At 44.6% G+C, this 12,064-nt stretch overlaps 1 protein-coding gene across 9 annotated transcripts in view; it reads left to right on the forward strand.

Annotated features, from left to right (window-relative positions):
• Positions 1-12,064, forward strand: part of PRDM2 (PR/SET domain 2) — a 109,752-nt gene that overhangs the window by 55,554 nt on the left and 42,134 nt on the right. For 6 of the 9 annotated variants that reach the window (XM_030325512.1, XM_030325513.1, XM_030325509.1 and 3 more), the window contains one exon: positions 7,505-7,642. The exons of 1 other annotated variant lie outside the window; for it this stretch is intronic. In XM_030325512.1, coding sequence (XP_030181372.1) covers positions 7,505-7,642 — 138 coding nt within the window. Of the gene's footprint in view, positions 1-3,511; positions 3,571-7,504; positions 7,643-12,064 lie in introns of all 9 variants that reach the window. 2 more of the 9 variants (XM_030325516.1, XM_030325511.1) reach the window with 2 other exon arrangements.

Raw genomic sequence — 12,064 nt, forward strand, 5'->3', positions numbered from 1 at the left:
ATCCAGAACTTTTCCATTGTTTCTGTTGGAAGCAAAGCCTAGAGCCCTGTTTTAATACTATGAGCAATTTAAAACCAGAGAGGTTTTATTTTCGTAATTTGCCTCTGGGATTACAGACAGCTCTTGGAGAGCTTAACTCCAGGAAAAGGTTGAAATTGTGCCCGAGCTGCTTAACAGAATTTTTTTAGTGTCAGGTACATTTCAAGTTACTTTAAATACGAAAGAAATGTATAGAAAATGGAGAGCATATTTCATAAAAACCAGTTGCTGCATAGCACCTTGCCACTTCAGAGCGTTCTGCCCAAAACACTGTGGGGCAGCAGGGCTAGGCCCCCAGTAGCTCGGTTTCCCCCTGAGACCCCCTTGGGCAGCTGTAACGTCCACCCTGACCATCTGATGGACACACCCCGACCCGTGTGCAGCTTGGCCGACCTTTGCGGGTGCCTTTCTGGCTGTGGTCTTGGAGGCCCTGTTCTCACTTTGGTCCTGCTGCCCAGCTTCCCCGTTGCCCAGATTGTGACTTCCGTGGACGTCCAGGTTACTGAGTCATTCGTTATCTTCTTGTTTTCTTTTTTAAGCATATGTTACAGTGGTCTAAACGGACTGCTGATTCCTTGTGGAAGACGGACTGTCATATGTGTTTCTGGCTTGTGTCCTCTGTACCCATCACACCAACTGTAGAAGGTTAACCACCCCCAGATAGAAAACAAGGGCTGGGGGTCTGACTCCCTGCCTCCCGTTACCAGGTCACATGGCACGTTTCGGCCATTCTTTCAGCCCATGACTTGGCTATTACCTTTGATGCACTGTCCTCACTGCGTGGTCTGTTAGAGTTCGTGAGTGTGTGTGTGTGTGTGTGTGTGTTTCTTTTGATCCTATAAAGAAGTCATTTAACATGAACTTTATGCCTTTTAAATAAAAAAAAAAAATGTCTTAAGTAGGCTCCACGACCAGCGTGGGACTGAACTCAGGACCCTGAGATCAAGAGTCGCATGCCCTACTGCCTGAGGCAGCCGGGCGCCCCTGAACTTTATGCTTTTTTCCAAGCAAGTGTTTTACCTTGCCCGTGAACTCTGATTTACCTCTACAGCAGGTGTTCTGAGAGTTGCTGTCAGTGCCAGGCCAGCCTGCTGCCATGGAAGCCACACCCTTGCCTTTCAAAAATTTGAAAAGCTGTATACTGACTTTATAGTTTTATGATAAAGTTCTCAATGTAGCTTGCAATGAACATGGCACTATTATCTTTCTTTTTTATTTTATTATTTTATTTTAGAGCGTGAACAGGGGAGGGGGCAGAGGGAGGGAGGGAGAGAGAAAGAGGGAGAGAGAGAGAGACAGACAGACAGACAGACAGACAGACTGTCTTAAGCAGGCTCCACACTTAGTGTGGAGCCCGATGTGGGGCTCGATCCCACGACCCTGGGATCATGACCTGAGCTGAAATCAAGAGTTGGACTCTCAACTGAGCCACCCAGGTGCACCATTATCTTTCTTAGGGTGAAAAAATTAGGACCCAGAAAAAATTAGTGAATTGGGTGGGAATAAAAATCCCAGTTTTGCTGCCAACTTGCTCTGAGATTTTAGGCAATTCATACAATGAGATAAAGCTTTGAGAAGCATTTTTGTGGAGTTTGGGGAGCAGACTAAGATCAGCTTTAAAGGCTCCTTCTGTGTCAAATCTTAGGGTTCTTCTTCCTTACCTTTTAACATAGCCATTATTTCCGTTATTCCATGTCTGTTCTGTTCTCTAAGATCTGTACCCTCGGCTCAGCTGAATACTTTGTTGAAGCCTTTCTCCAGCCTTGTACGAAAGCCCCCGATCTTCAGATTTCCTATAAGGGACCCACTTGTCTGAGGGCAGGAAGAAGAGGAAGATTCTGCAAAAAAAGTGGTCACAAAAGGAGATCGTAAATGGTGGTGTCATAAGGCTGGGGAGAGGAATCTAAAGAATGTAAGACCCACGAAACTGTCAGACACAAAAGGGGGAACTTGAGGCAAATGGAGCCTAAAGAGATTTCGGGTTTTGTAATTATGAGATCAGGGGGAACCGTGGAGAGTGGATCTTCAGTGGAGGAGAGAGGACGAAGGCTCATTTGCTGAGATGAAGGGCTGAGTGAGAGGTGAGGCACCAGAGAGAGGCAGGACGGGCACAGCCCGTCCTTTGGGGAGTCCTTCGGGGAGTCCGTGGTGGCTCCAGTTCGGGGCAGGTCATGTTCTCCATGACCTTTCATGGTAAGAGCTCAGAGACGGGGCCTCGCCTGGTGCGGAATCAGCTGTGTATCTGAGTAAGGTGGTGAGCTCCCTCAACAAAGATCAGATAGACCGGCTTCTGTGCACCAGTACTGAATTCTGATTTTATACGTAGGAGTTGGGTAGCTCCCAGTGAGGAGGCAGCACATGTAGAGTTACATATGGCTCTAAATTTAATTCACTTAAATCATGAAATTCGTGAGCCTTCACTGTTGTGATGAATTTTTAATGTAACCTGAGCATGCCTTCTAGAATTTTGTGTTTTCTCTGATGCCTGCACATTTTTAAGTGAAACATTATTCTCTAGATTTTCCTAGTGTTTGACCAGTTTTATTAGACTAGTAGAACACAGTCCAGACCTAGGTTAAATTATTTATGTGATGCCTTAGGCAATTCTGGTTTTGCAACTTGCATCCAGGCATCAGAGGTATAATGCTAGACATTATCTTTAAAGAGTAGTCATTATGACTGTTGGTTTTCTCTCTACAGTAGCTATTTCACTAGAAAACCCAGTTCTGTTATGGTGAATCATACTTGCTTAGATTGAGCTTCTGGGCTGTTGACTTATAAGTGTTTCTGGCATAAGATACAATTGAAATGGGGAAAATAATCTGCATTCCAATTTGATTGCTGTTCCTTTCCCATAAATGCAGTGAATGTCTCTACCACTTTTTTCTTTCATTTGCCCTTGAAACCAAGTGAGACAACGCATAGAAAGAGTGCTTTCTAAAGAATATGGTATTGATTGTGCCATTACAGGTCTTAAGAAATAACACTTTTTGTAGTAGAAGGAACACTTTTAGCGTCGTCATCCTCAGGTTTTAATTCTGGCTCTAGAGCTGATTTAGTTACATGACCTTGGGCAGATGACTTCACGGCTTTGGTCCTTGGGTAACTGTAAGATGAGCGGCATGATTGGGACTTCGGGGTCTCTGGCAGAATGGTGCCGTCAGCGGTAAGAGCATCTGTTTTGCGAAACGGGTGTGGCAGAGGCATAAGAGTAAGTATGCCGAGTGAGCCCTCCTGTCAGCAGCTGAGATCACAGTTAAAGATTCATTTATTTTTTATTTTGTGTGTGCGTGAGAACTTTGATTCGGTAGGTAACTGCTCATTTCCTTCTGTTTCATTTAGTTTTCTTCATAGCTTTGTGTGCATTTCTTTTCCTTATATACATAAAGTTTGTCCTGTCCTTCATTATGTTCTTCGTTGTCGTTTCCATTTCACTTTCCTTGTGTTTCATTCCTGTATCTTTCTTGTTTAGACCAAGTGGAACACGCAGCTGGCAGTAGCTTCTATGTAGGACCCTTCAGGAACCCGATGGTAAGTGCACACGTGTGCTTACCAGGCTCCCAGCGGGCTCTGCCGGACCAGTGCTAGAGGCACGTCCCGCCTCCCAGACACTAACGAGCCCCCGCTCCCCTTTGTAAGAGTCATTACAGGTTGTTTTTGGTTATAGGCTTGTTTTTGTTTTTAAATTTGATTACAAATAGAACAGAAACCAAGTATGGGGGGGGGGGATTGCTTATCTAAGGAAACTTTCGTAGAAGGTTCCACCACCTGTTCCTCTGTTCCCATTGCGGTATTTGGCTTTGTGAGTGACACCAAGCGTACCTAAGTGTGAGTCGGGACACCTGGGTCCTACTTTCTGTTCTCTCGTGGACTGATTAGTCCCCCGTGGGCCCTGGCTTTCACTTTCTCTCAAAATGGCAGGTAGGACAGGTGGTTGCGATACAACCTCTTCCATCTCCAGTCTACAATCCTAATGGGAAGTAACTTGGGTGTTAGATGGTTCCGATTAAGATCGTGAGAATCATTTCATGTGTCAGGTAATATCAGTGTCATGAGTCATCTCTTAGATTCATGATAGACTCATGTCCCTGAAAAACTAAGTGTCAGCATTCACTGAAGTCACTTTGGAGGGAAGTTCCATTGTCCCGTACTTTGCTTTTTGCAATTCTTCAGATACTTTTAAAATTCTTAACTGTATAGACTGCAGAGCCCCCGTTGTGTCTTTAGTGGCCTGTATTGGTTCAGCCCAGTGGTTCTTCACCTGGGGAGACCTCCCCAGACATTTGGCCTTGCCTGGGGATCTGCCTGTCAACAGTTAAAAGTGGAGGTGCTGCTGGCGTCTAGTGAGTGGATGCTGCTGAGTGCATCACACAGCCCCGCGACCGAGAGGATCATTAGGATCATTCGCGGGACGCCCAGGCGGCCTGTGGCCATCTGAATAGGATGCAGATGTCCCTACTTCAAATGGTTTCTCTCCACGGGGGATCAAGGGCTTCCTGGTCTTGTTTTTTAAAGAGGGTGCCTGGAAGTGGGGGGAGGGGGGTGGGGCACTTCTCACTAATTAGGTTTGGAGAGTCCAGAAGTAGACCTTGACGTTCAGTATCAGCTAGATGTTTTCCTATTCTTTTAGGCAGAGAATAAAACTTAAAAGAGTACTTTGACGTAGCAGGCAGTTACGTGATTTCAGTGTGAATATGTATTAGTGAATGATATTATTAAAGTTGTGCTGTTTTATTGTAAGTTATATCTAGAAACTTCACTTATTTCATACCGTTTACATATAGGCCAGTTTTTTGTATGGCCTGCTAACCAGCTTTGTATAGCATTTGAGAGGTTGCAGAAAAACTTTGAATTGCTTCTGTAAGGGATTGTATTACAACAGATTGACATCTGTTTTTCTATTAAATTTCACGGTGTGACTTTTTAAGAAATATATATGCATAACCGGCACAGTTTACACTATACCTCCATTTTTACTTATTTCAAAAGCCCATACCTATACAAAGTAGAAAGTTAGAGGTAAGAAAGTTAGAGGTAAGAAAGCCCATTTCTTGGGCTGTTTGGGGTACATGAGGTGGTGCTGATGATGTCTTACAACAACTTTGTGGTTTTGGTCCAGGGAAAAACCTTACTGAATAAAACTTCAGAATTAAGCATCCTAGGGCACCAGGAGTCCTTTACGTGGTTCTCAGCAGACATGAACTGCAGCATTGGGGCAATTGTGTTAGCAGCCAGTGATCATTTATATTTGTATTGTTTGCTACCGGTAATCTGATCTGCACTGGGTATCACACACAGGGAAGGGCATAGGTCATCGTGAGGATAAGAAAACTAGCTGAAAGTAGATAGAATCCAAACTTCCTAAAGCACAGCTGGATTCCTCAAGAACCTTGTCATCACAGATTTAAGCTCAGTGCTGTTAAGGTGGCAAAAGGAGAAAGAATTGAAAGAGGAGGTTACCTCTTTTAGTGTGAAAAGGTGTTTTCATGTCCTTGCCCTTTCCAGGGGATTGGTTTATAATCTTTCCGCCTGCAGGCTCTTGGCTTCTGTTGCCACCAGAGTGTGGTTCCAGTAAAGTGCTTGCTTGTGTCCCGAGGTCCATTTTAGATGCCTTTGGAAATGAGGGATGGACATGTTAGCAGGAATTTATTTGGGCAAACTCTTTAATATAGTTGCAGAATGCATCAGTTTTTTTTTTTTTTTTAAATGGGCTTAAAGAATTAGGGATTTAAAATGGTATTTAAACATTTTTTTATGTCTGTTTTTGAGAGAGAGAGAGAGAGACAGACAGACAGACAGACATAGAATCTGAAGCCGGCTCCAGCACAGAGTCGCTGCAGGGCTGGAACTCAGGAACCGCAAGATCATGACCTGAGCAGAAGTCGGGCGTTTAACCTTGACTCATTTAGCCACCTATGCGCCCCTAAAATAGTACTTTAGAGTTTGCTTTTTAAGACTGACAAATTAAATGGCTGATTTTGAAGTATTTTGTACTTTTTTCCTCTTTGTTTCATCTCTTTTTTCAACGTTTATTTATTTTTGGGACAGAGAGAGACAGAGCATGAACGGGGGGAGGGGCAGAGAGAGAGGGAGACACAGAATCGGAAACAGGCTCCAGGCTCTGAGCCATCAGCCCAGAGCCCGACGCGGGGCTCGAACTCACAGACCGCGAGATCGTGACCTGGCTGAAGTCGGACGCTTAACCGACTGCGCCACCCAGGCGCCCCTTGTTTCATCTCTTAAATATCTGTCAGAATCTAGTGGTGCTTTTTGAGGATTCCTATGTGCTTGTTGCTGTCATCGATGCTTCCATTTTTACGTTCTGCACTGTTCAGTGTTATTTGTGCGTCTCACCTCATTTTTATCTGCTGTCTATATTTTAGTTAACTGGGCTTCTCTGTAGTGATGTTCTGTTATGGAGAACACCATTTTCCAGGAGCAGTGAGCGAGTGCGTTCTGGTTTGTCATTTTAGTAATTCAGAGATGGAGGTGGCGGGAGGCTTGTTTTGCGAGAGGAAAGGACAGGTCTGCCAGGCCCAGCGGGAGAGTGCTGCTAAAGGAGAAGGAGGGGTTTGGGGAAGATGAAGATGAGCCTGTTCTGACTCTGAAAACTACAAACCCAAGAGCTACCAGGAAAAAGAACCTTAAAGTTGAAAAAATAGAAACAAAGGGCCACAAATTCTGGCCAAATCCCAAAGAGACAGAGCTTCCAAACCTTCAGCATTCGTACTTTTCTAGAGAAGGTCTTGTCCCTGTGGACTGTCTAGTGACCTGAGCTCGTTCCAGCTTGTCCGAACTGTGTTGCTTTTTAATCTTCCCTTCTGAACTGTGCTGTCAGTTGGAATGCAGTGGGTGTTTCCTGAATTCCATTTTTGCAGTTGTTAATGAAGTTAATGAAATCCTGAATCGTACTGAACTTGGAGTCGGGTCCCTGGGGGACCCTCAGAATTCCTGCTGTCCTGACAGTGAATTCTTCATAATTCCTCTGCATGTGATATCTGAGCTGTTGCACACACGGATCCTTTGTAGTCCAACAGAGTCTGCTTCTCTTGCTTCACTTTCACAATTGTGGACAAGCTTATCTCAACTAAAAGGGACCCAAGTTATACCATATTGTCTTCCCCTAAAGGGCTTCTTGCACCTAATCAGACTTTTGCCAGTCCCTGTTATTTGTGTGGTACTGAAATTCAGTGTTAGTATCCAGTTTTCCTTTGACATCAATATTGTTACGTTTTCTCGAATAGATGATTTATTAGTTTGAGGAGTCTCAAAAATACAGGGTTTTGGGTTTCTTTTTCTTCTCTGACATGATTTACACGTATTCATATTCATCATCTGTTCATTTCTTTAGAAATCTGACGTGATAATTGTCCAGAAGTATAGAGTTTGCTGTCATTGGATTAGTAATTGTCTTTTTCAAGAATTCAGGGTAATAGTAAGTAAACAAATAAATATTGTGTTTTAGGGAAGAAAAAATCCCAGGAAAGTAAAAACAAAGCAAACAAAGCTGAAGACACACCCCTGAAGACAAACGAGCCAGATTCTGCTTCTGCAAATATGAGAGATTCTGCGGAAGGTAAGCTTCGAAGTTGGACTTGTTCGGGTATGTATCACCAGTTACTGTAAATCACAGATACTGTAAATCTCCTTGGAATGCCCTTCTGAGAATCCCCCAAAAACTGTAAAGGGTTAACAGCGAAAAGCCTGCCTGTATTAATTAATTTTTTATTTTTATTTTTTAGCCGTATTTATTGAGGGGGAGGAGTGGGGCGTGAGCCAGGGAGGGGCAGAGATAGAGAGGGAGAGATAATCCCAAGCCGGCTCGGTGCTGTCAGTGCAGAGCCTGATGCAGGGCTTGCTCTCCGGACCCTGAGGTTATGACCTGAAATCAGGAGTCCGATGCTTAACCCACTGAACCGCCCAGGTGCCCCAAGGCTGCCTGAATTTAATAACGGTGAACTGAGCCTCCACATCCCACCTTCCCTTAAAGGTATTTTTAAAGGCCTTCTTTGTTAAAAATAAAAGTATTCCCTGGTTAAAATAAAATGAAATGTACTGTATGATCACATTTATAAATAATTTATGAAGTTCAAAACCATCAAAACAAATCTCCGGTGATAGAATCAGACTGGTAGCGATGCCGGAAGGCTTCTGGGACGGTCCCCTGAGCTGTGGGGTGACCTGTGGACTGTGGGCATCAGTATTGACTTTGTAAACATTTTATTTAGCTGAATGCTTCTGATTTACACACTTAAATCGTTTGTTTTGCACTTCAGTTAAGAGTTTACTTGAAATACCAAACACCTTTGATTTTATACATCAGCATGAAAAGTGTGCAGAGTGAAAAAACGCGTTCTTGTTTTTTGTTAGAAATTAACTTCCTAGTTTATTCTTTGTGTTTCTCCACACAAAATTTTCTTTTTTATCATCCCTTCTGAGGATTAACATTCTAGGCCCTCCATGATGGAAGAATTCAGAGAGAGGCAAGGATTGAAAGTCAGTCAGAAAGGCTGGTGGCTCTGTGCTCTTGGCAGTTGAGCAACTATATTGAGACTGTTGATGATAGAAATGAGGGAGGTGTGTCTTCTGATCTGGTACGTGGCAGATACATGCTTGCTAAGAGTTGCTCATAGTGACCCAAACAGGCAAATTTCAATAGAGCCTTGTGACTCTTTCGAGAACATTCATAGGTACCCGCCTGGGTAGACGCTCAGTTAGTTAAGCGTCTGACTCTTGGTTTTGGCTCAGGTCACGATCTCACGGTTCACGGGATCGAGCCCCCGCATCGGGCTCTGTGCTGCTGGTGCAGAACCTGCTTGGGATTCTCGGTCTCTGTCTCTCTCTCACTCACTCACTCTCTCTCCCCCTCCCCTGCTTGCACAATCTGTTTTTCTCTCAAATAAATAAAAAAAATTTGTAGAGAAAAAAACGCAACAAAATATTTTGGATGCCTTTTAAACCACTTTATTAGCACTGTTGGAGGTGATGACATTCATAAAAGATTATAATTTTCTGTGGCATTTTATGAAGCAAGAACAGATAGGTTGACTAAGTTCTACATGCTGATAGCAGATTTGCTAAGTAAGTCTTTTGTTTGAACACTAAAGAATGTCACTGCCTTTAGTGGCAGAATTAAAAAAGAAAATCCGACTGCCCTCTCTCCTTCAGTACTTGGAGACAGGTCTTTATTCCTCATATAACACTAGGTCCTATGAAGAAAAGTACTTAATATTTACCTGTTTGTGGAAAGCTGGTCAGAGCGCAATTGGTTCCTTAATAGGGTAAAGCCTCTCCTGAATGTTCTGCATTGTCCCCAGCAAGTGGTCTGTGTACTGAGCAAACAGTCCAGACTCTTCCTTGTGTTTCCCAAACCTTCCTTTATTTTTAAAACTCAGCAGACCTCATCGAGTGCGTGGACACACGTTGGTGTGGGCCTTACTAGTTAATAAATAGGGCTCTGCATGTTTTGCTTCTTATTACTTTAGATAGTTATAAGTCTGGAATTGTTTACCAGTCACAGGGAAAAAATCCTTCCCCCCCCCCCCCCCATAAAAGAAGCCACAGATTTTGACTTAAAATGAACCCTAAAATTTCTAAGGCTTAGAGATGTTATTTTCATTTTCTGTTGTTATATTTGACATTTTTAGCAGTGTGCTGTTGAAAATGTATTTGGAAAGGGTGTTAGTTCCTACCAACATAAAATGACTGGTGTGTCCCAGTATGTGGAGAACTTGGGGGATTGATGGCAGTTTGTCTTGGGGGAGAGAAGGCTGGTCTGTGGGGAGACAGGCAGTAAATGTAGTGGTGGACGGATGGGTGAGGGTAAGACTGACGTTCCTAGGGCAACGCTGGGGTGGGGGGTGGGGGGACTAGGACTGAGCAGGTGAGCTTGTGCGAACACCTTGTGTTCACAGAGCTGGAAACACTTGGCCTTTTTAGCTCCCCTCCCCCACGTCCTGGTGGTCACCAGGTCTTTTGACAGGCCTCTTGTCCACAGCCTGGCCACTCTCCTGTGTCCGCTGTTTCCTTTCATTCCCATCCCTGTTTCAGGCCCCGTCCTCTCCCTTCGAATGTCCCTGCCTTAGGATCAGTCTCCTGCCTCCAATCTCGTTATCCACACTGTAGCCACATCTCCAAATGGCCCTCTCCTGCTTTAACATACCTTTAATGGGGGCGCCTGGGTGGCTCAGTCGGTTAAGCATGTGACTTTTGTTTTGGCTCAGGTCATGATCTCATGGTTAGTGAGTTTGAGCCTCGCATCGGGCTGTGCACTGACAGTGTGGAGCCTGCTTGGGATTTTCTCTCTCCCTCTCTCTGCCCCTTCCCTGCTGGCGCGGTCTCTGTCTCTCTCAAAATGAATAAATAAACTTAAAACAAAATACCTTAGTGGATCCCCCTCCCCCACTGCCCCAGGTAAGTCCAAACTAATTTACGGTGTGCTACAAGTTTTGATTTCCTCCTGCTTGCTTCTCCTCTTCTGTCCTTGACCTTCAGGCAGTCTGTACTTTCTCTCAGTAGCCTTCCCTGATTAACCAAGCCATTCTTAGATGCTTCTCCTGTTATGCTTCTGGAGCAACCTGTACCTCCACAAAGCGTGAGCGTTCGTTGATGACAGTATTGTTGCCTGCTTGCTTGTACGTAGTGCCTGTTAAAGTGAAGCCCTGTAAGAATAAGGGCCTTGACAGTTTTACCTGCTGTTGGCATACAGTAAATTTTGCCCAGTGAATGAACAGCCAGAATTCAGAGTAGCTCAGCCTCCTTTGCAGAGCCTTTTCTTAACTCTTGTAGAACTTTCTTAAAAGGGGCCTAATTTAGCAAGGGCTCAGGGGGTACTGTAGAGAAAGCAGCACCGGGGACCACCCCCATCAGCATTAAATGGGCTTATAACAGTGCCCATCTGAGAGTCCCTTGCTATCCCTGTGATTCCTTCCAGCCATTGCCCCATTTCTCAGCTTTCCTTTATAGCTACACTTGAAAGAGTTGTTTATAGTCTCCCTGTCTTCCCACTCCATCCATTATCTTAGGAACTCCGTTAGCCGTTTGTCCCCACAGTTCCCCAAAACTGTTGTCCGTGATCAGCACACCAGTTACCTTGGTATATCGGATGTTGAATTCTCTGTCCTCTTTTTAGCCAACCCAACTCTCACTTATGGACACAGCTGATTGCTCCCTCCTGGAAACTTTCTTTAGTCTTCTTGGCTCTCCAGATACCTCACTATCCAATCTTCTGACTTCTAAGTACCAGAGTCACCTGGGGGACTATCTTCCCGCCTCTCTTCTGTCTGCATTCGCTCTCCAGATGGCCTCGTGCAGTTCCGTGTTCCAAGTACAGTTCTGGGCTCAGCCTCTTTATTGAACTTGAGTCCTGTAAAACCAACCACTTAATATCTTCACTCAGGTGTATGTTGGGTACCACAAACTTCAACACATCCAGCGTAGCTCTTGATTTCCCTTCAGTGCACACACGCGCACACAGAGAGAGAGTGCACGCGCAAGATCAGACCCACTTTTCCCTCAGTCTTCCAGTAGAGAGGATTATCACAGTTGTTGTGGAATCTTCCTTGCCTCCTCCCTCCCTCTCCCATGTGCCACAGCCAGTCCGCAATCTTGTCATTTTTGTCTTCAAAATATATCTAGAGTCTGACCACCTCCCACCACCTCTCCCTGCCCTCACCCTTGTCCATTGTTTTCTATTTCTATTGTCCAAGAGTTTTCTATCTTCTACTCCCCACCCCACCTTTCCGACTTGTTGCTATTTTTTTTTTTTTTTTTTTTTTTTAACACATCTAGCACATTCTTGACTCAGAGCTTATGCATCTGCTATTTCCTCTGTCTGGAGAGCTTCCCTCCCCCAGATACGTGCATGACTCGTTTTCTTCAGGCCTCTGTTCCACTGTTTCCTTACTAGTGAGTCCTTCCCTGACCACCTGTCTGCCGTCCACCTCAGGTTGGGCTCACATGGGTGTCTCCTGGGCATAGAGGCTCAGAAGTGACTTCAGGTCTCTGTTTCCTTCTCGAGGTGCTC

The sequence above is a fragment of the Lynx canadensis genome, chromosome C1 (assembly GCF_007474595.2).
Source record: "Lynx canadensis isolate LIC74 chromosome C1, mLynCan4.pri.v2, whole genome shotgun sequence".
NCBI lineage: Eukaryota > Metazoa > Chordata > Mammalia > Carnivora > Felidae > Lynx > Lynx canadensis.